This window comes from Ranitomeya variabilis, chromosome 3 (assembly GCF_051348905.1).
Source record: "Ranitomeya variabilis isolate aRanVar5 chromosome 3, aRanVar5.hap1, whole genome shotgun sequence".
Taxonomy (NCBI): domain Eukaryota; kingdom Metazoa; phylum Chordata; class Amphibia; order Anura; family Dendrobatidae; genus Ranitomeya; species Ranitomeya variabilis.
In genome coordinates this window covers 496,484,161-496,507,517 of record NC_135234.1, presented here as the reverse complement: position 1 = coordinate 496,507,517, position 23,357 = coordinate 496,484,161, and the positions used below count along the sequence as shown (strand labels likewise).

The 23,357-nt window shown below is 44.3% G+C and overlaps 1 protein-coding gene across 6 annotated transcripts in view; it reads left to right on the top strand.

Annotated features, from left to right (window-relative positions):
• Window positions 1–23,357, top strand: part of BBX (BBX high mobility group box domain containing) — a 104,556-nt gene that overhangs the window by 43,749 nt on the left and 37,450 nt on the right. For all 6 annotated transcript variants that reach the window (XM_077296814.1, XM_077296813.1, XM_077296811.1 and 3 more), the window contains 3 exons: window positions 195–990; window positions 12,087–12,216; window positions 22,873–23,021. In XM_077296814.1, the coding sequence (XP_077152929.1) occupies window positions 195–990; window positions 12,087–12,216; window positions 22,873–23,021 (1,075 nt within the window). The remainder of the gene's footprint in view (window positions 1–194; window positions 991–12,086; window positions 12,217–22,872; window positions 23,022–23,357) is intronic.

Sequence of the window (23,357 nt, the reverse complement as noted above, 5' to 3'; positions counted from 1 at the left end):
AACAGCAAGGACCTGTAACTTATAAATTTGGGCAGCAGTCCATATGGCAGCAAGGTAACTTTTGCCTCTAGATTTGCCAGACCACAGTGTAATTTGGTGGTCATATACAAATTCTTTTTTTAAAATTTGGGATATGATACATTCGTATTGTTGCATCACGATATTGTATCTGATTTTTGATTGTTCTTCTGTAGATGTGCGTGGCATCAGAAGCAGTGAAAATCGAAATTTCCGGAAATATAAATCCAGCACAATTGAAAGCATTGAATGTTGAAGAGACTGACGAAGATGAAGTTGTGATATGTAACAGCCAGAAAGAATGTTCCACGGTTTGCAAAGAGGAAGGACTTAGTAATGTTACAATTAAAACCCACGGGTCGCCTTCCGCCGAGCATGTAGATGCACATTTTGTAGGATTCCTGAAAAGGGACAAAATTAAAAAGAAAAAGAAGAAAAACAAAACCGACCACGATGCTGCTGACAAAGGATCTCCAAAGAAGAGCTGTAAAAAGCGACAGTCGTCAGAATCGGACATAGAAAGTGTCATGTACACCATTGAAGCTGTTGCAAAGGGTGATTGGAGCGCCGAAACGCCGTCATCTTCCCCATGCAAAAAAGTACGTTCTGCTGCTAGTCCAAAACATGACTTCTCAGAGGCAAAGCCAACAAAGAAAAAAGTGAAATCGAAAGAGAAGAAAGAGAAAGCTACAGAGTCCACCAAAGAATTGATGGAGCCAGAGGCGGCCATCATATTGACACATGCCACAGAATCCGAACTGAGGGAAGACATAAAAGATGAACCACTATCTCCTACAGAGGATGTTCTCCAGTCACCGCTACCAGAAATGCCAAAATCTGAGGACTGTGACAGTAACAAAAAGTCCGAATCATGTGGATCACGGAAGTCAGAACGGTCCTGCAAAGGGGCTCTGTATAAAACGCTAGTCTCCGAGGGAATGTTGACCACTCTGAGAGCAAATGTTGACCGAGGTAAGCTATATATACTTAGCTATGTACTGATAGATTGTATCTGTAAGATATGGATATATGACATACACTTACTCTGTAGTGTTCATTGTGTGGTAAAATGACCTGGCAGCATGATTCTATAAATCAGTACAATTACGATAACAAACTTGTCCAGTTTTTTAAAATATTTTAGAGGGTAAAAAAATATTTGTAAAAAAAAAATTTTTTAAAACATTTAATTGTGTCGCCATTCTTCGAAACCCAAAGCAGTTTCATCTTTCTACCAATAAAGCGGTGTTGAGGGCTTGTTTTTTGCGGGGCAAGATGCATTTTTATTGATACTTTTTTAGTATAGTTATGTTTTGATTGCTTGTTGCTGGTGTTTTTGAATTATTTTTCTGTTTATGGTTTTTACTTCATTTATTAGAGCCTTTAGGGGACTTGAACCTTTGATCGTCTGATCACTTGTGCTATATAAAGCAGTACTTTTAAAAAATTATGGGGGCTTTGAAGCACATCCTTGGTTTCATGGAGCAACGTGAGGGCAGAGTCAGGGGTCTTTAGCAGAGGGGGCATCACATTGTGAGAGTTATAACTTTTTAAATATTTTTAGGCGTGTTTTCAAGATTTCCTTCTCATTGCACAAGGTGCTGGAATCATTCTGTGCAGGTGATTAAATGATCACCTGTGCAATACAAGGAAACCCTGAAAACATGACCTGTTTGCAGCCCTTGAGGAATGCAGTTTGACACCCCTGCTATAGATAATAACAAACCCTAAGATAAAAATCAATATGAGTAAACACCCTGTAGTAAATAAATATACAGTAATGTAAATAACTTAGTTAAAACTATTTTGAGTGGGAAAAAAAAAAGCGTGACAACCATCCCGCCACGACAAAGTGAGCCCTATCAGGACTGCCCTGTCTTTAGTATTAAGCCTTTCTATGTGCCAGCAGACCTCAAAATAGATGGGGGCAGAGCAGGACCCAGACCCAGCTGTTCAGACGCCTGCCCCTGGAAAGATGTACAGTATAGACAAAATGCCCAGCTCAAAAAGGGGGAACCATGTCCCTGTTTGTACAAAGTACAAAAAACTACAGATGTTTTGGTATAAGTGCAGTGTGTAGGGGCATGTTCACACTGTGGCCATTTAATGTGATTCTTTGTTAACATTGATAATACACTGTACAACTTCGGTTAAACAGTACATTATCTAACCTGGCAGTTTTTGGCAGGTAGCCTATCAGAACCCATCTCCAACATCTGATAGACTTGGAAACATGGCAGACCTGGAGGTTATTTCTAGGCCTCAGTCTGCCATAGCAAGACATTGGCACCCTGCAATGATGCTGCAGGCAACTGTGGCATGTAAATGGTTAATAGCCGGGATCGCACTTAGCTGTGATCCCAGCTATTGCAGTAGTGGGAGCCCAGTTGTATGTAGCAGTTGGTTTGTGCTGTGTATGGCATGGGTGCATTTCCTGTGCCCACTTCATTCTTGCGCCGTCCATGTGTGTCAAATAACATTTCACCATGACATACATGTACACAAGAAGGTGTACCCAACCAGTGCTGTGATATATCTAGTATCAAACTCGGTAAGTGTTGTGCTTTTTTGATCAAAAGTGTTACCTAAGTACCCTATTACTTGTACTATTACTATTTATGTATTTACTTACTACAGGGTGTTTGCTCTTTTTTCTCCTACGCCTCATTGGGGGACACAGGACCATGGGGTATATGCTTGCTGCCACTAGGAGGACACTAAGTAGACAGAAAGATTAACTCCTCCTCTGCAGTATACACCCCATCACTGGATACAATTTCAACCAGTTCTTGCTTAGTGTCTTAGGAGGCACTTGGGTCTTTTTTCCAGACCCCAACTTTATTTATTTTGATTTTTCATTTTGAATTTTCTGTAAATTTTTAATTTTTTATTTAACGGAGTGAAGGGGGCGACGGGTCCTTTTTTTCATAAGGTCCGCTCTCCCCCGAACCAACAACAGGCGAGCACGGCGAGTATACCTCCCCGTCCCTCTCCTGCGACGTATGGCGCACAAAAGGTTTGCGCCAGGGCAACGGTTCCTATACGGTCCCGCTTTCCCCCAATCCCCTCCAGGACCCTGCTTTACAGCAATGTAAGAAGAATGCAGTCCGGAGGGGATATTGTGCCGCAGTCCCCTCTGCTCATGGATTGAGTGCACATCACTGCAGCGTGATGCATCAGGGGCCTCTCCATCCCCATCCTGGGTGCATGGATTGAGTGCACATCTTCACAGAGGTGTCCGCTGTGAGAACCGGGACAAGGGGCTGTAAGTACCTTCAGGGGACCCCCCCTGCTCCTTCTTAGCGGTAGCGTTGCGGTCCGGGTCCCCAGGGAGAGGCACCGCCGACCGGGGGTCGGTGGTGCTCGGCGGCGCTACGTCGCGGCCGCCGCCGCACATTCGTCGGCAGGCCCTAAAAATTTAGTCCCCGGCTTCTTCAGCCGGAGTAGGCCGCAGGGGAAAAATCTCCTCCCACGGCCGTAGCTCCGCCCCCTACACCGGCGCTTCTCGTCTGGGACGAGAAGCGCTCTCCAAATCTCGGGGGCCATATTCTCACTCTCTCTCTGTACGGAGCCCACGCTTCTGCAGCGCTCAAAGGAGAATTCCTGCAACAGAACCGCCATCTCTCTCTGGGGACACAGAAAGGACCGTGGGTAAGCTGCTTCAAGAAAGCTTAACCCCTTCCCTGCGCATACTGCCCGCTCTGTCCCCAAGGCACTATGTCTCAATCTAAGGAGACAAAAAAGGGTAACAAGAAGCATACAATGTTTTTCACTGTATGTGCCACTTGCAATGCGGCCCTGCCCCGAGCCCACACTAACCCTTTGTGTGTAGACTGCGTCTCACCCTCTGTGCAGCCGCCCCCTGCCGACGCCGGTACCGTCGCCGATGCCGCTCCCGTTGATCCGGTAGAGCCTAGCCCCCCTGAGTGGGCAACCTCTCTGTCACGATCTGTGGCTTCCCTAGCCAGGGCAATTGACTCCCTCCGGGGCCCCCCTCCAGGTCGGACCGTGGAGGATTCAGACGACGATATGGATTCGTCTACCAGCAGGGGGCGTAACCGGTCACTTTCCACCCGGGGCTCTAAAAAACGTGTTCGCGTTTCATCCCCTGACCATCAGCTAGCGGGCCCTTCAGTACCCGCAAGCTCTGCTTCTCGGTCCCCTTCTCCTAAATCGGATGACTCTGAATATGAGTCCGACATTTCCTACGTTCAGGAACCCCCCTCCTCCCAGGAGTCTCTCGACTCTCTCATTGAGGCGGTAAATCAGACCCTGAAGGTGACTGAAGACTCCGCATCGGAACCCGAATACGCGGTGTCTTTCAAAAAAACTAAACGGGTTAAAAAGGTTTTTGTCACTCACCCTCACTTCAAGGAGGTTGTACAAAAACATAGGGATCGTCCAGATAAACGCTTCATAGGTCAAAAGTTCATAGAGGCCAAATACCCCTTTTCTCGGGAATTAGTCAAAGACTGGCTACAGTCTCCCTCGGTGGACCCTGCTGTGTCACACCTCGCGTCCAAGACCATCCTGTCTCTTTCGGACGGTTCCTCAGTTAAGAATCCCTCTGATCGCCAGATTGATCATCTGGCTCGTTCCGCCTTCGAGGCCACAGGAGCGTCTCTCTTCCCATCCTTCGCCGCCTCCTGGGTGGCTAAGGCTATGGTCTCTTGGACTGAGACTCTTTCCTCTAACATCCAAGCCAGTGATTTACCTCCAGAAGCCAGCATCCTGGTTAACCAGATAGTGCAGGCCGGAGACTTCATAGTCAATGCCTCTATGGACGCAGCTAATTGCGCTGCACAGGCAGCCGCCAATGCAATCTCCATCAGGAGAGCCCTGTGGCTCAGGGATTGGCGAGCAGATTCGGCTTCTAAACGTTCTCTAACAGCCCTGCCTTACCAGGCTGGTCGGTTATTTGGAGAAAAATTGGACCAAATGATTTCGGATGCTACCGGAGGGAAAAGTAAATTTCTCCCCCAGCAAAAGCCTACCCGGCCCTTTCGGTACCAGCAGCAACCTCCATTTCGGCCGTTTCGGCCCAATACCAACTGGTCTTCCTCATCTCCTACCCCCGCATCAGGCCGAGGTTCGCGCGGTGGCCGAGGCACCCAGGTCTCTTACAGACCTAATCGTAACTGGAGACCCAGGCCTAAACCTCCCGGATCTAAGGGATCAGCATCCCAGGGATCCTCCGCCCAATGACTCCTTGCACCATCCGGTGGACTCCGACAAAGTAGGCGGACGTCTACTTTTGTTCCATCAAACCTGGCTCTCAGTCGTTTCCGACGAGTGGGTCAGAGATCTGGTGTCCACCGGATACAAAATAGAATTTTCCTCCTTCCCCCCTACACGCTTCTTCCAATCTTGCCCTCAAAGGTCAAAGACCACGGCATTTCTCCAGGCAATACGGGCACTACAAAGGGACGGAGTCATCATTCCGGTCCCCCTAGAACAAAGATTCAAGGGTTTCTATTCGAATCTGTTCGTGGTCCCAAAGAAGGACGGATCACTTCGTCCGATCCTAGACCTGAAGCTACTAAACAGATTCATAAAAATCAGACACTTCAGGATGGAATCCCTCCGTTCTGTGGTCGCGTCTATGGAAAAGGGAGAATTCCTGGCATCCATAGACATCAAGGATGCCTACCTGCACATACCGATTTTCCCTCCGCATCAGCAGTTCCTTCGCTTCGCCTTTTGCGGGGAACACTTCCAATTTGTGGCCTTGCCCTTCGGTCTCGCCACCGCCCCCAGAGTTTTTACGAAGGTCATGGCGGCTGCCATGGCCATTCTTCATTCCAGGGGAGTGGTGGTAATTCCGTACTTGGACGACCTCCTAATAAAGGGTCCTTCCTACCCGGCGTGCGAAGAGTCCGTCGTTCTCACGGTGGATACTCTTTCTCGTCTGGGATGGAAGATAAATTTCGAAAAATCTTCTCCAATTCCGGCTCAACAAATCTCCTTCCTGGGGATGATACTAGACACTTCCCGCGGTCTGGTCATACTCCCTCAAGACAAGGTTTTGGCCTTGCAGCAGGGAGCCCAGCGTCTTTCTCGCCCAGTATCCCACTCCATTCGCGCCAGCATGCGAGTTCTCGGACAGATGGTAGCGGCCATGGAAGCGGTTCCATTTGCGCAGTTTCACCTCCGTCCTCTGCAACATGCACTTTTGTCGGCTTGGGACGGCAAACCGTCCTCCCTCGATCGCCGATTTATCCTGTCCCCTCGGGTCAGGAAGACCCTAAGGTGGTGGACGCTGAAGTCCTCCCTAACTCAGGGAAGGTCCTTTCTCCCAGTACGATGGCTGGTGGTGACCACCGATGCCAGTCTCATAGGCTGGGGAGCGGTCTTCAACCATCACACAGCCCAGGGGCGGTGGTCCGCTCAAGAGTCTCGCCTTGCCATCAACATCCTCGAGATTCGAGCTATCAGGCTAGCACTGTACCAGTTTCACCGTCTTCTGGCAGGTCATCCAGTCAGAATCCAGTCCGACAACGCCACGGCCGTGGCGTATATCAACCGTCAGGGCGGAACCCGCAGCAGGACGGCCATGCTCGAGGTGTCTCACATCCTCCATTGGGCGGAGTCGAACCATTCGACCATCTCGGCGATCCACATTCCAGGTGTGGAAAATTGGGCGGCGGACTACCTCAGCCGCCAGGGCATCGCCTCCGGAGAATGGTCCCTCCACCCGGAGGTCTTCCAGCAGATTTGCCATCGCTGGGGGACTCCGGATGTGGATCTCATGGCTTCCAGGATGAACAACAAGGTTCCTCAGTTCCTTGCTCGGTCCCTCGACCCACGGGCCCTCGGAGTGGACGCCCTGGTCCTGCCTTGGCGCCAATTCCGACTCCCGTACATTTTTCCTCCTCTTCCCCTACTACCGAGGGTCATCAAAAAGATCAGGGCAGAGGGGGTACCAGTGATTCTCGTCGCGCCAGACTGGCCGCGTCGGGCATGGTACGCCGAAATGGTTCAGCTGGTAACCGACGTCCCTTGGCGTCTTCCAGATCGCGCGGATCTTCTTTCACAGGGCCCAATTTACCATCAGAACTCAGGGGCCCTGTCTTTGACGGCCTGGCTGTTGAGTCCTGGATTCTAGGCCAAGCGGGTTTCTCTCCCAGGGTGTCCTCCACCATGATCAGAGCTAGGAAACCTGTTTCCATGCGTGCTTATCACCGTACCTGGCGAATTTTTTTCTCATGGTGCGAGGCACAGGGACGGTCCCCTCTAGTGTTTTCTGTTCCTTCCATACTGGAGTTTCTTCAGTCCGGACTAGAGTCGGGACTTGCCCTTAGCTCCCTAAAGGGTCAGGTTTCGGCATTGTCAGTTCTTTTCCAGCGGAAGATTGCCAATAGGTTGCCGGTGAAAACTTTTTTCCAGGGAGTCTCCCGTGTGGCGCCTCCCTACAGGTCACCCTTAGATCCGTGGGATCTCAACTTAGTTCTCGGAGCACTTCAGGAGGCTCCCTTCGAACCGCTGCAGGACGTTTCCTTAACCCTCCTTTCTTGGAAGGTAGTCTTCCTGGTGGCCGTCACGTCCATCAGACGGGTCTCGGAGTTGGCTGCGCTCTCTTGCCGCCCTCCCTTCCTAATTTTTCATCCGGACAAGGCGGTATTGAGGACCTCTCCCACCTTTTTGCCCAAGGTCGTCTCCTCTTTCCACCTAAATGAGGAGATTGTTTTACCTTCGTTCTGCCCGACACCTGTCCATCGCATCGAGAAGGCTCTACACACTCTTGATGTGGTGAGAGCTCTTCGTCGGTACGTCTCGAGGACGGCTCCCTTTCGTACGTCAGACGTCCTGTTCGTACTTCCAGAGGGGCCCAGGAGGGGTTCTCCTGCTTCAAAAGCCACTCTGGCAAAATGGGTTCGGTCAGCCATTCAAGAATCCTATCGTGTCAAGGGTGTGCCTATCCCAGCTGGGATCAAGGCTCATTCTACTCGGTCGGTGGGCGCCTCGTGGGCCATTCGGCATCAGGCGTCGGCACAACAGGTCTGCAAGGCTGCGACGTGGTCCAGTTTGCACACCTTTACCAAGCATTACCACATTCATTCTATTTCTTCCGCAGACGCCGCCCTTGGCAGGCGTATTCTGCAAGCGGCAGTTCCTTAAGCCGTAAGCCAGTGGTACATGGGGTATTAGCATATTGCTCCCCACCCAGGGACTGCTTTTGTACGTCCCATGGTCCTGTGTCCCCCAATGAGGCGTAGGAGAAAAGGAGATTTTTGTTTACTTACCGTAAAATCTTTTTCTCCGAGCCATTCATTGGGGGACACAGCACCCACCCTGTTAGCCTGTTTTGGCTTGTTGTTACTTCTTGGTTTTGACATAGTTGTCTTTGTTCATGCTCCTACTGCTTTACTACCGAACTGGTTGAAATTGTATCCAGTGATGGGGTGTATACTGCAGAGGAGGAGTTAATCTTTCTGTCTACTTAGTGTCCTCCTAGTGGCAGCAAGCATATACCCCATGGTCCTGTGTCCCCCAATGAATGGCTCGGAGAAAAAGATTTTACGGTAAGTAAACAAAAATCTCCTTTTCTCATAGGTTTAGTAGTATAGTTAGTTGGGGAAAAAATATAATATAAATATATATATACACTGAATGAGAGGTGTGTGTGTGTGTGTATATACATACACACATATATAGCATTTTAATGCGGCCAGTTGTCCAATAGTTAGGTAAATGTATCAATCTGTCATTGTAAATTTGTTTACTGTAAATGTTATCTATAACTCTGTATGTAACCCCTTTTCTCATACATAGCACCATGGAATTAATGGTGCTATATAAATAAATAATAAAAAATAATTGTGCGAATTCTTATGTTTTTCCTTCCATAGCCTTTTTTCTTATAGATTATAATTATAAACTTCAAGAAACAAGGCTATATAAGGAAATAGATAAGCAGTATGGTATTACTGTAGTGGAAATTGTTTGTCTTCCTTACAGCAGCCATATGCAAAGCATTGGAGGAGCTAAATAGCCTAACCTGCTCTGTCTAAAAATAGGCGGAAGGTGACCAGAATAGACTATTGTTTTGCAGTCAGTTAATAATCATTTTTGCAAACTGGCAAAGGTAAGGCCGGGTTCACATTTACGTCTGTGTGTGCAGCGTACAGTATGATCTGCATGCGTCACACATGCATATCTTTAACATTATGTACGCAGTGACATGTTTTTGCATGCACTCGCTTGCGGATGCGTACACATGCGTCGTTTTGAGGTGTGCGGCGGGGTCCGGTGAGCATTTTTTGAGGTGTCAAATTTTTCGCAATTGTCCGCATGCGGACAATTTCGGATGGTTGCATCAAAAAATGCATTACTGTCTATGGGAACGCATTGGTATGCAAAGACATGCATACGTACGCGTTCAATACGCATGCGTACTTTAGACTGTGAATGTCCAGAAAATGATGTCACCGCCCCCACCATGCGCATAAAAAACACAAACGCATGCCAAAACGCATTTAAATGCATGCACACGCAGCGTTTTGGTTTGCGTCATGCGCAAGATGATGAGCAGGCGTAACCATGCTTTTGCATGCGATTTGGCATGCGTTTGCGCATTCAACTGATACGCTGCGGACACATACGCAAATGTGAACTTAGCCTAAAAGAGCATTTATTTTATAGAAATAATCTAGAACACTAATGCTTGAACTGCACATACCATTCTGAATACGAGAACTCATAACCAATCCCTACAGGATCACTTTCTACTATTCTGGCTAGTGCAGGGAGTTCCCTGCAGACCATATGGCATCACAGAGGCCCTCTATTCATTTAATATTAAAGGGAACCTGTCAGCAGGATTGTGCACAGTAACCTACAGACAGTGTCAGGTCAGCACCGTTGTACTGATTACAATGATACCTTGGTTGATGAAATCCGTCTTGTGGTTGTTGTTTAATCTTTATTTTCAGTATTGAGGTAATGATATGCCCGTGGGGGTCTTCATGTGGTATATATATATATATATATATATATATATATATATATATATATATATATATATATATATATATAAAATCTGTCTAAAAATGGTGCCGGCCGCTCCTGCGCAGTAGCAGCTATCGGCGATCCATCAGATGCTACTGCACAGGCAGCGGCGGTGCCATCTCGCTAGAGAAAACAAAATCGTCTCCACTAAGATGGCGCCAGCTGCGCAGTGGCATCTATTGGTGATCCGATAGATACATCTTGCAGGAGGCAATTTTAATTTTTTCTCTAGTAAGATGGCGCCGCAAGCACCAAACTGCATCAACTAAAAGAATTAAATGCACATTATACATGATCGTATGATCATGCTGGAGCGCTAGTGCCTGCCTGCTGAAGGTGTGTTTTTTGTTTAGTTTTTTTCAATATATATAATATTCATTATGTAAACTAGGGGGCAGGTCACTGAGGGATCAGAGACCTATCAGAAGCCATACTGGTGAATATCTAATCAGAACAGCACATGAAGACCCCCCACAGGCCGCCCCTGAGCACGGGGATATCATTAACTCAACAACCACAAGACGGATTTCATCAACCAAGATATCATTTTAATCAGTATAACGGCGCCGACCTGACACTGTCTGTAGGTTACTGTGCACAATCCTGCTGATAGTTTCCCTTTAACCCCTTTTCGACATCGGTCGTAATAGTATGCCGATGTCGGAGTCCCTCCCTTTGATGTGGGCTTCGGGGGTGAACCCACATCTTTCTGGGGACATGTCAGCTGTTTTGAACAGCTGACATGTGCCTGCAACATCCGCGGGTGGAATCACGATCCACCCACAGCTATTAACTAGTCAAATGCCACTGTCAAACTTTGACAGCAGCATTTATATTGCATGTCCAGCAATCGTGCCGGAAATACGCACACTGGTGACCATTTCACGTTATCGCGGGTCACTGGTGTGTTGGCATGACAACATGAGGTCTCCTGGAGACCTCTATGGTTGTCAGTGCCGGCTTGCTGTAAGCGCCACCCAGTGGTCGGCGCTCATAGCAAGTGAGCAATTCTTCTATATGGAGGCGATCTGAACATCGCCTCTATGTAGCAGAGTGGATCGGGTTGTGGTAGTCTCCCATGGAGAATACTCAAGCATGCCAAAAGTTAAAAAAAAAAAAATATATGTGTGTGTGTGTGTGTGTGTGTATATATATGTGTGTATGTATATATGTATGTATGTGTATATATATATATATATATATATATATATATATATATATATATATATATATATATATATATATATATATATATATATATATATATATACACAAAAGTTAAAATCACCCCCCTTTCGCCCCATTAAAAATAAAATCAGACATACACATATTCGGTATCGCCGTATTCAGAATCGCCCGATCTAGCGATTAAAAAAAAAAGGATTAACCTGATCGAAAAACTGCGTAGAGAGAAAAAAATTCAAAACGCCAGAATTACTTTTTTTTGGTTGCCGCGACATTGCATTAAGATGCAATAATGGGCGATCAAAAGAACGTATCTGCACCAAAATGGTATCATTAAAAACGTCTGCTTGGCGCGCAAAAAATTAATCCTCACCTGACCCCAGATCACGAAAAATGGAGACGCTACGGGTATCGGAAAATGGCGCAATTTTTTTTTTTTTCTTTTAACAAAGTTTGGAATTTTTTTTCACCACTTACATAAAAAAGAAACTAGACATGTTTGGTGTCTATGAACTCATAATGACCTGGAGAATCATAATGGCAGGTCAGTTTTAGCATTTAGTGAACGTAGTAAAAATGCCAAACAAAAAACAAGTGTGGGATTGCACTTTTTTTGCAATTTCACTGCACTTGGAATTTTTTTCCTGTTTTCTACTACAAGACATGGTAAAACCAATGGTGTCGTTCAAAATTACAACTCGTCCCACAAAAAAACAAGCCCTCACATGGCCATATTGACGGAAAAATAAACGTTATGGCTCTGAGAAGAAGGGGAGCAATAAACGAAAAGCGCAAAACCGAAAAAAGCTCCGGTCATGAAGGGGTTAATAATGCTATGTATCTATTCTAATTGTGACCTGTTCAAAATATTTTAGGGAAAAGAAACCTAGGGAAAGGTGGGTCTTCTGACCATGAAGGCAGTTGGAATGATGACACATGGACCATTAGTCAAAATGGAAGTAAGAAACTGAAGAAGACCAAACCAAAGGATGACGGAAACGTTGGGTATGTTTGATACATTGTGTATTTGATGCCTCTGTTTCATTTACTTTGCACCAAAGCTTAACTGAGCGATCTCAGATTGACTGTTAAGGTTGTTAGTAAATGTTTCTCTACCGAAGTCCTTTTTGTCCCGCAATAACCATTTTTTCCATAACTCGACCGTCCTTTTAAAGGAGTTGTCTGGGATTTTAGAAAAATATTACCTAACAATATCTGCAAGGAGTTTGTATGTTCTCCCCGTGTTTGTGGGTTTCCTCCGGGTCCTCCGGTTTCCTTCCACATTCCAAAGACATACTGATAGGTATTCTAGATTGTGAGCCCAATGGGGACAGTGCCGGTAATATCTGCATAGTGCTGTGGAATATGATGGCATTATATAAGCAAAACATAATAAGTAAACCACAAGAGTGTTGCTAGAATAATATCCTAATGTCTTAAACACGTGAGCATGAACACATGCATGTGTGTGTGTATATATATATATATATATATATATATATATATATATATATATATATATATATATATATATATATATATATATATATATATATATATATATATATATACACACATACGCATTATAAGCATGCAGATTTAAACAGACTTTCACATGTGTAAAAATTAGCATAAGACATAAATATATTGTGCTGTCATTTTTTTGTTTACCATATCAAGACTAAAACATACTCCCCACTTTCCCATGTGTGAATATGCCATAAAAAGGAGAAAGACAGCCTAAGGCTATGTGCACACGCCCGGAATTGCCGCGGAAATTTCCGCAACTGTGCCACGGGTGAAATGCATGCGGAATTGGCATGCGTTTTCCCTCTAAACACTAGCGTTTTACAAGCATAATTAGCTTGCAGAATGCTAGCTTTTTCCAAGCGATCAATAGCATCTCTTGGAAAACTGATTGACAGGTTGGTCACACTTGTCAAACATAGTGTTTGATAAGTGTGACCAACTTTTTACTTTTTACTATTGATGCTGTCTATGCAGCATCAATAGTAAAAAGATCTAATGTTAAAAATAATTAAAAAAAAAATAAATTGTGATATTCTCACCTTCCGGTGTCCCCCGCAGCCTTCCCGCTCCTTGCGATGCTCTCGTTCCCAATAATGCCTAGCGGCAGCGACCTCAGATGACATAGCGGTCTCGCGAGACCTCTACCTCATCACAGGTCATTCTCGCAAGGCATTACTGGGAACGGAGCATTGCGAGGAGCGGGAACGCTGCGAAGGACGCCGGAAGGTGAGAATATTACGATTTATTATTTTAATTCTCTTTTTTTTTTACAGGTATATGGTTCCCAGGGCCTGGAGGAGAGTCTTCTCTCCACCCTGGGTACCAACAACCGCACATGATCCTCTTACTTCCCGCATGGTGGGCATAGCCCCATGCGGAAAGTAAGCGGATCAGTGCATTCCTATGTGTGCGGAATCCCTGCGATTCCGCACAAAGAATGAACATGCAGCGTTTTTTTCCGGAATGCGATTCCGCCGCTGAAAAAAACGCAGCATGTGCACAAAAAATGAGGAATGCATTCTAATAATAGGATGCTTAATGTATGCGGGGTTTTTTTTTTCCAGTTTTATCGCATTTTTATATCGAAAAACCACGAAAAAAACACGAAAAATCCTGAACTTGTGCACATAGCCTTAAGAGTATGCCTTAAATTCCTTTTACATAGACTTGTTCAGACAGCCAAACATTTTTTCTCACTTTCCTATATTCAACATTCAAGTACAACAATCTTTTTATTGTTACTCAAACTTTTATGTAAATTGAGGCTTTTAGGCAGAGAAAATTCTCATACATAACAGTGCAGTAGGTGTCTCACTGTTAGGCCTCTTTCAGACATCGGTTTTTCCCATACAAGTGCGATCTATGTTTTTCACAATTTCATAATCAATGGGAATAGAAGGGAAAGTGGGCAAAGAAGAGTCAGCTCACCAATAGCCAGCACACCTGTATCCACTCCAGGAATTCATCACATGGAACGGCCCTAGTCAGGGCTGCAACATGCCAAACTTCAAAAAGGAAACCTCCAGCGATGAAGTAGTAAGTTTGAATAAATCTTCACATTTATTGTAAATCTTTAAAACAGTGGTAGAAGAAGATCCACTTAGAGCCTGGTAAACATACCGGTTTTGGCATACAGCCTTAGCTTGACTATAGCGAAACGCGTAGGTTTACCAGTCTGTAATTAGATTTTCTTCCACTACTACTAAGATTTACAATAAATGTGTAGTTTTATTCATGCTTTAACACTGGATGATTCCTTTTTGAAGTATGATAGTCTATGGGGCTGTTGACATGTCCAATTTTTTTTTTTTCCTTGAGCTGAGTGGTCCGTTTAAAAAAATAAACGTAGACATGTCCAATATTGATCCAAGGGTCATATCAAAATTGTCAATTTAAGTCTATGGGTCTGAAAAAAAATCGAACTGCAATTGGTTGAGTGCGGTTTGATTATCACAGACTGTCAGAAAGGAGAAGGTGGAGAAACTTTTTTTTCCTTATGTTTTTTTCTCCACATCCAATTAAAACCACAGTCTTATCAGAATAATAAGTACGTTTTCTCATACATGAAAAAAAATGTATGTCTGAATGAGACACTAGTGTTTCTGCTTTCCATACCATGGGTCCGGAGTAAGTGTTCAAGCTATGACGAGTTATACCTTACTTTTTGGATGAGAACTGTCTTAGGCATCATATGTGACTTACTGCAGAAAAATGTCCCAGGCAACAGTACATATGAACTCCAAGCTCACTGTATCATGGATCTGGGAAGCCAAGTCTTTACAGCCATTTCTCTACAAGGGTGTCATTGACATCTTGCTGGTGGGAAGACCCAATCCACACTATGAAAAGTAGAATTGGACTGGACGTCTTCACAGAATTCAACTCCAGCAATAAAAATGTATTTTTTATGGAAAAACAAAAATAAGGAATAAAGTATCGCAGCATCCGGAAGGCCCTGAGCTGTAAAATAGTTACACTGGTTAACCCCTTCACCCCCAAGCCTGTTTCCATTTTCCTTACCAGGCCAAAATTCTGACCACTGCCACTTTGTGGTAACAACTCTGGAACGCTTCAACTTATCCCAGTGATTCTGAGATTGTTTTTTGGTGACACATTGTACTTTGTTAGTGGTAAATTTAGGGCGATATTTTTTGCGTTTATTTATGAAATATCGGAAAGTTGGCAAACATTTTTGAAACTTTGCAACTTTCAAACTTTTAATGTTTATGCATTTAAACCTGAAAGTTATACCCCAATATTTTTAGGAATTTAGTTATTGAAAGTTTATCAGCAATATGACAGAAAATACCCAGAAGTGACACTATTTTAAAAACTTTACCCCTCAAAGTTCTTATTAACCATTCTGGTGCTTCACAGGAACTAAAGCAAGGTGGAAAGAAAAAAAATATCAATTGTACTTTTAACCACAGTAAGTTGATTTAGCCCCAAATTTTGCATTTTCACAAGGGTAGTAGGAGAAAATTCAATTTCTCTGGAGTATTCCGATATTCCACATGTGGTAGAACACTACTGTTAGGGTGCACAGGAGGGCTTGGAAGGGATGGAGCACCATTTGACTTGGAGCACAAAATTGCCTGGAATTGAGAGCCAACGCCATGTCGCTTTTGCTGAGCCCCTGATGTGCCTGAACAGTGGAAACCCGCCAGAAGTGACCCCATTTTGGAAACTACCGTATTTTCCGGCGTATAAGACGACTTTTTAACCCCTGAAAATCTTCTTAAAAGTTGGGGGTCGTCTTATACGCCAGGTATCGCCTTGCCGGGTGTATATGGTGGGTGGGGGGGGAGTGGGCCTGATGACGACGAGGGGGCGTCTCACAGGAAAGTGAGTATCCCCCATTACCTCATTGTATCCTTCAGCGTGGGGTCTCTGCTGGGAGCGGCGGCGGCTGTGCTGTGGGGCGGCGGCTCCTCTTCTTCACTGTGGGGCCTCTGTGCTGCTGGGCGGCGGCAGCAGCTTATCTTCAGGCAGTCGGGGCTCCTCCGGTATCTCCTTAAAGCCTGGAGGCCCTGCCGGCAACTCCATCGGTGCAATGCAGTGGCCTCCGGGAACATGGCCGCTGCTCAGATTCAGAGATCTGAATCTGAGCATGCGCCGCCCCCAGCGGCCATTTTCCCGGAGGCCACCGCATAGCAGCAATGGAGCTGTCTCCGGGAAAATGGCCGCTGCTCAGATTCAGATCTCGTCTCCCGAGATCTCGGGACGAGATCTGAATCTGAGCAGCGGCCATGTTCCCGGAGGCCACTGCATTGCACCGATGGAGTTGCCGGCAGGGCCTCCGGGCTTTAAGGAGATACCGGAGGAGCCCCGACTGCCTGAAGATAAGCCGCCGCCCAGCAGCACAGAGGCCCCACACTGAAGAAGAGGAGCCGCCGCCCCACAGCACCCACGCGGCACAATGAGGATCAGCAGCCGCCGCTCCCAGCAGAGACCCCACGCTGCAGCGATACAATGAGGTAATGGGGGATACTCACTTTCCTGTGAGACGCCCCCTCGTCGTCATCAGGCCCACTCCCCCCCCCCAAAAGGCACAAAAGTCACCGGCCCTATAAGATGACATACGGTTTATAAGAAGACCCCCGACTTTTAAGAACATTTTACATTTTAACTGGAAAAGTTGGGGGGTCGTCTTATACGCCCAGTCGTCTTATACGCCGGAAAATACGGTACTATTATAATGTTGAGCCCTGAAAATGAAAAAATACATTTTTTTCCCCCCAAAATGTTGGTTTTGCCCCAAATTATTTATTTTCACAAGGGTAACAGGAGAAAATTGACCATACAAATTTTTTCTGAGTACGCTGACACCCCATATGTGGGGGAAAACCACTGTTTGGGCGCATGGCGGGGCTTGGAAGGGAAGAAGCGCCAATTGAATTCTGAAGCTAAATTTTGGTTGGAATAGATGGCGGATACCATGTTACATTTGACATGCCAAAACAGGAAAAACACCCATAAGTGACCCCATTTTGGAAACTACACTTTTTGAGGAATGTCTTGTAGTGAGCATTTTTAACCTTCAAGCGTTTCACAGAATTGCTTAACATTGGTCTGAGTAAATAAAAAATTACAATTTTTTCCACTAAAATGTTGTTTTAGCCCCAAGATTTTCATAATAGAAAATAAACTGTACGATTTTTTACACAATTTCTCCTAAGTATGCCAATGCTACTTTTGAGGCACATATTTTGCTGGAATGGTTTACAGGCTCCATTGCAGAGCCCTTAAGGTACCAGAACAGCAGCATATCCCCACAAGTGAGCCCATTTTAGAAATGAAACCCCTCTGGCAATTCATTTACTAATTTTCAATCCACCTTTTCACCTGCTATTAGTGATGAACGAATGTGATCAGAAAATGTGTTATCTGAGCATGCTCTGGTGTTATCTGAGTATCTTGGGCGTGCTCAAATGATATGTTCAAGTCCCTGCGTTTTATTGAGATGTATGCTGTTTTGTCTTCAAATGAGACATGGTCTCTGACATCTATTCTAGGGAAAATTGAGCTCCAGAATTCAATTGGTGCTCCTTCTCTTCCGAGCCCTGATGTGCGCCCAGACAGTAGTTTTTCACCACTTATGGGGCATTGGCATACTCAGGAAAAATTGCACAAAAAATCATATGGTCCTTTTTCTCCTGTTACCCTAAATAAATAATGTGGGGCACAACCAACATTTTTTGGGGAGAGAAAATTTTATTTTTTTCATTTTCAGGGCTCAACATTATCAAATTCTGTCAAACACCTGTGGGTTCAAGATGAAAAATCTGTGACTAAAGCAACCATTTAGTTTTAAAAGTTTATTTATTTTATCTTCATGTCCCAAAGTTATAATATTCATTGAGACACCTGTGCTGGCAACTCCTCACCCCATCCATATGAATTAATTGACGGGTTTAGTTTGTAAAATTGTGTCAGCGTCCTGTTCTGGCACCTCAGGGACCCTACCAAAGTGACATGGCAGTCGCAAACCTTTCCAACAGAATCTGCACCACAAAACAGCGTGTTTTCCCTTCTGAGCTTTTTAGTGTGCCCTAACAGTAGATTCTGAGCACATTGATATTGGCTTATTCAGGTGCAGTTGCATTACAAATTACAAGGTCCATTTTCTCCTCTTACCCCCTACGAAAATGCAAAATTTGTGGCTAAACAACATTTTACTGGAAAGGAAACCTTTTTTTTAATTTCATATCCCAATGTTCTATAAAATTCTGTGAAGCACCAATCTGTTTAAAAATATTATTACACCTTTAGATTAATTCCTTTAGGGTTGTGATGTAGTATCCAAAATGGAGTCATAGGTAAGGGGCTTCTCCTGTTTAGGCATCTCAGGGGCTCTTCCAATGCGTCATAGCATCCATCGTTTCCAAGCAAATTTTAATTCCTTTTCTGAGCCATGCTGTGCGCCAAATTAGCAGTTTCTAACCACATATTGCAAAAATTGTGTAACATCATATAGGGTCTATGTTCTCTTATTACCCCTTGTGAACATAAAACATTTGTGGCAAAAGTAATATTTTAGTAGAAAAAAGTATAATCATTCATTTTCTCGTCCCACTATTATAAAAGTAATTTTACCTGTGGGTTGAAAATGCTCTCTGCAACCCTAGATGAATTCCTTGAGAGTAGTTTCCAATATGGGGTCATTTCTGGGGGTTCTGCTGTATTGGCCTCTCAGGGGCTTTACAAATGCAATGTTATCCACAATCTATTACAGACAAAATTGGACTCCTAAATTCAAATAGCGCCCCTTTTCAAGCTTTACCATGTGCCATTACAGTAGTTTCCAATCACATATGGGGTATCGGCATACTCAGGAGAAATTGCACAACAAATTGCCTCCATTTTTTCCTGTCACCTTTGCATAAATTAAAAAATTTGGGATTAAAGTAGCATTTTACATAGTTTCCACTTTGTATTAATTCCTGTGAAGCACCTAAAGGGTTAACAACTTTTTAACATGCCGTTTTGAATACCTTAATACGTTTTTTTTCTCATAGGGTCTTGTTTGGGGTTCTTCAGAGCCCCTCAGTCATTTTAAAAGATGGTCCCTAAGAACACAGGTTTTTAAAATTTTCAAGTTTAGACGATTCAAGAACTATGCTGACATACAGTGGCTTGATAAAATATTCACCTCCTCCTTGGCATTTTTCCTATTTTGCTACAACCTGGAAATTCCCATTTTTTGAGGGTTTACATTACATACTTACATAGTTATTAAGGTTGAAGAAAGACTTTAAGTCCATCTAGTTCAACCCATATCCTAACGTAACATGCCCTAACATGTTGATCCAGAGGAAGGCAAAAAAAACCCATGTGGCAAAGAGTAAGCTTCACATTGGGGAAAAAAATTCCTTCCCGACTCCACATACGGCAATCAGACTAGTTCCCTGTATCAACACCCTATCAAGGAATCTAGTATATATACCCTGTAACATTATACATTAGTTCATGTAAAGAACATGCCTACAACTTTGAACTTTTCTTTTTTTTTTTTTATCGTGAAGCAAACAACAAATAAGACAAAATAACTGAACTTCAGTGTGCATTACTATTCCTCCCCACCTAAAGTCAGTACTTTGTAGAGCCTCTTTTTGCAGCAATTACAGCTTCAAGTTCCTTTGGATAAGTCTCTTTGAGCTTTCCACATCTTGCCACTGGGATTTTTGCCCATTCATCAAGACAAAACTGCTCCAGGTCCTTCAAGTTAGATGGTTTCCTCTGGGGAATAGCAATCTTCAAGTCTGACCTCAGATTCTCAATTGGATTAAGGTCTGTGCATTGACTAGGCCATTCGAAAACATTTACACGTTTCCCCTTAAACCACTCGAGTATTGCTTTTAGCAGTATGCTTTGGGTCATTGTCTCGTTGGAAGGTTAAAATAAAGTTTAATTTTGGTCTTGTCTGATCACAGCACCTTCCTCCATACATTTGGGGAGTCTCCCACATGTCTTTTGGCAAACTCAAAACAAGCCTTACAATTTTTGTGTGTAAATAAAGGCTTTTTTTCTACCCACTCTTCCATGAAGGCCACCTCTATGGAGTGTATGGCTTATTGTGGTCGTATGGACAGATATTCCCGTCTCTTCTTGGGAACTCTCCAGCTCCTTCAGGGTTATCTTGGGTCTCTCTGCTGCCTCTCTGATTAATGCCCTACTTGCCGGGCTGAGAGGTTTGGTGGGCGACCCTCTCTTAGCAGGTTTCCATTCAATGATAATGGATTTGATGGTGCTTCGGGGATTTTTTTTTTTAGTAACCCTACCCTGACACTTGTACTTTTTCAACAACTTTGTGTCTGACTTGTTTGGAGATCTCCTTGGTCTTCATGGTTAGTTTTGGTTTGGTTAGTGGTGACTCTTGCTTAGGCTATGTTCACACGCTGCGGGTTTTGCTGCGGACCCGCAGCTGTTTTGCAGCTGCGGGTCCGCATCCTTTTTCCATGTAGGTTACAGTACAATGTAACCTAATGGAAAACAAAACCCGCTGTGCCGACGATCCTTTTTTTCTGTGGAAAATCCGCGCGGATTTTCTGCAGAAAAATAGAAGGAGCATGTCACTTCTTGGTGCAGAATCGCAGCGATTCTGCACCCATAGAAATGCATTGAACCGCTAACTTCCCGCATGGGGCTGTGCCCACGTTGCGGGAAGTTAAGCGGATAATGTGCGGGTGGTACCCGGGGTGGAGGAGAGGAGACTCTCCTCCAGGCCCTGGGAACCATATTTGGGTGTAAAAAAAAGAATTAAAATAAAAAATGATGCTATACTCACCTCTCAGCGCTGCCCGCGGCGTCTGGTCTCAGTTGCTGTGCCGAACAGGACCTGTGGTGATGTCGCGGTCACATGACCGTGATGACGCCGCGGTCACATGACCGTGACGTCACGAAGGTCCTTGTCGGCACAGCCGCTTGCAGCGCCGGGGAGATCGCGACGTCAGAGGGTGAGTATAGCCAATTTTTATTATTTTTTACATTACTATTGATGCTGCATATTGCTGCATATGCAGCATCAATAGTACAGGAGTAATCCCGCAGCGGAAACCGCGGAACAAACCGCGATAAATCTGCAGGGATAACCGCAGCGGTTTTGCCCTGCAGATTTTCAATTCCGCTGCGGGATTAACCCGCAGAGGAACCCGCAGCGTGTGAACGTGGCCTTAATGGTGCAGCAGCCTCTGTGGCCTTTCAGAATAGGTGTGTATGTACTGACCGACTATGTGACACTTAGGTTTACTTTCTATGTGCAATATATCACTTAGCATGTGAATTATAAAAGTAATTGCTTGCACCAGAAATTTTTAGGGGCTTCATAGCAAAAGGGGTGAATACATATTCACATGCCAATTTTTAGTTATTTGATCACATAAATTTAATCTATGTCTATTTTTCTCACTTCACTTCACCAACTTAGACTAGTTATTATTAACTATTTTGTGTGGTATTACGATCTTTTCCAAAAAAAAAAAAATTCAGTTTGAAAATTGCACATTGTTCTAGATTTTTGTCATTTTAGATGTTTTCAGAAATAAACGCACATCATATCAACCTGAATTTACCAGTAACATAAAATGCAATATGTCACAAAAAAACATTCTCAGAATCACTGAGATATAGAGAAGTGTTTCCAGAGTTATTGTCACATAAAAGAACATGTCCGAATTGAAAAATTTGGCCTGATCATCAAGGTGAGAACAGGCTTCAGTGAGAAAGGGGTTGGACTTCAGCATTAGCATACTAAAGGTAAATTTTTGTGAAATGTGTTTATACCACAGTGATATCTCCAGACAACAAATAGCGCAAAGGGAATTAAAATTTGTCACTGACATGTCACTTATTGAGGTCTATTTTGCACTGAAGCCTCTGTGGGAAGTCTTGAGGACCTTCGACTTTTCTATTGGAAGGACATAACTCATTTTTTGCACAGGAAACATCCACCAAGTGTTTTGTTCCTAAATATGTAACTTAGAAACTTCTTTAAAGTGATCATGAAAAAATACTATTAAACTGCAGATATCAGGTTAATCTGCAGGTTAATAGCGTTCTGAACCTGCCTGCTGCCTGCACTGAGAGCCCCACTGCCAGGAGGAAATTAACTTTCTTTCTTCTGGCAGCATTCTGGTTTCCGTCATGGGGGCGGTGCAAGTGCTGGTTCAGTCACCGCTCTGTGTGTAGAGTGGCGGCTGGAACCGTGCCTCCAGCACTGACTGACAACAGCTCAACATTAGGGCTTGCTGCCAGTCATTGTGGCCGCTCACTATACACAGTGACTTAACCTGCTCCGTCACCATGACTGAAACCAGAACGTTGCCAGGAGGAATAAAGTTAATTTTCTCCTGGCAGTAGGGTACTAAGTGTCAGTTCCAGGCAGGTTCAGAACTTTATTAACTTGCAGATTAGCCCCCTATGTGCTGGTTAATAGTGTTTTTTCACATGACAGGTCCCGGTAAAGAGTAAGCCACGATCCATCTAAAATAAGCTAGGAACGAAAGAACAATGGTTTTGTATTTTTCCTGGGCGATAGAAATAATTGTGATTTTAATTATGTATAATCCATAGCTGTAATTGCGATTAATCACATTCCTACATATAAGAGACTAACTGTGCTGTGTTTTATAGTTTGGCAAAGCTAGAAGAAGAATTTGAGAAGAAATTCAATAGTCTTCCTCAGTATAGTCCAGTTACGTTTGACCGCAAAAATGCTTCATTACAGAGGAAGAAGAAGAAGCCCAAAAATGAGCAAGCGGAGGAACAGAAAGTAAACAAAGGTACCAGTAGTATATGTCATGTTTTTAATGAAATGTCCTGGTGGCTACAATTACTATCCCGCACAGAGTTTGGCTGTGATATGTGCTTCTCTTTGGAGAACCATAGCCACCACTGTATAGATTTGTATACTTTTTTCTCCCATACAACGGGACCCCACTATTATATAGAGAGAGCTACTTATCTTATTGGGGTTTCCCAATTAATTTTTACTTTATAAACTGACTCTGAATAGTCCTTTCCCTTCCAGCGGAGTCAGCATGTAACCACAGTTGCCAAATAGTGACCATACCAGTGTAGCAACACTGTGATCACTGACTGGCTGCAGGGGTCACACG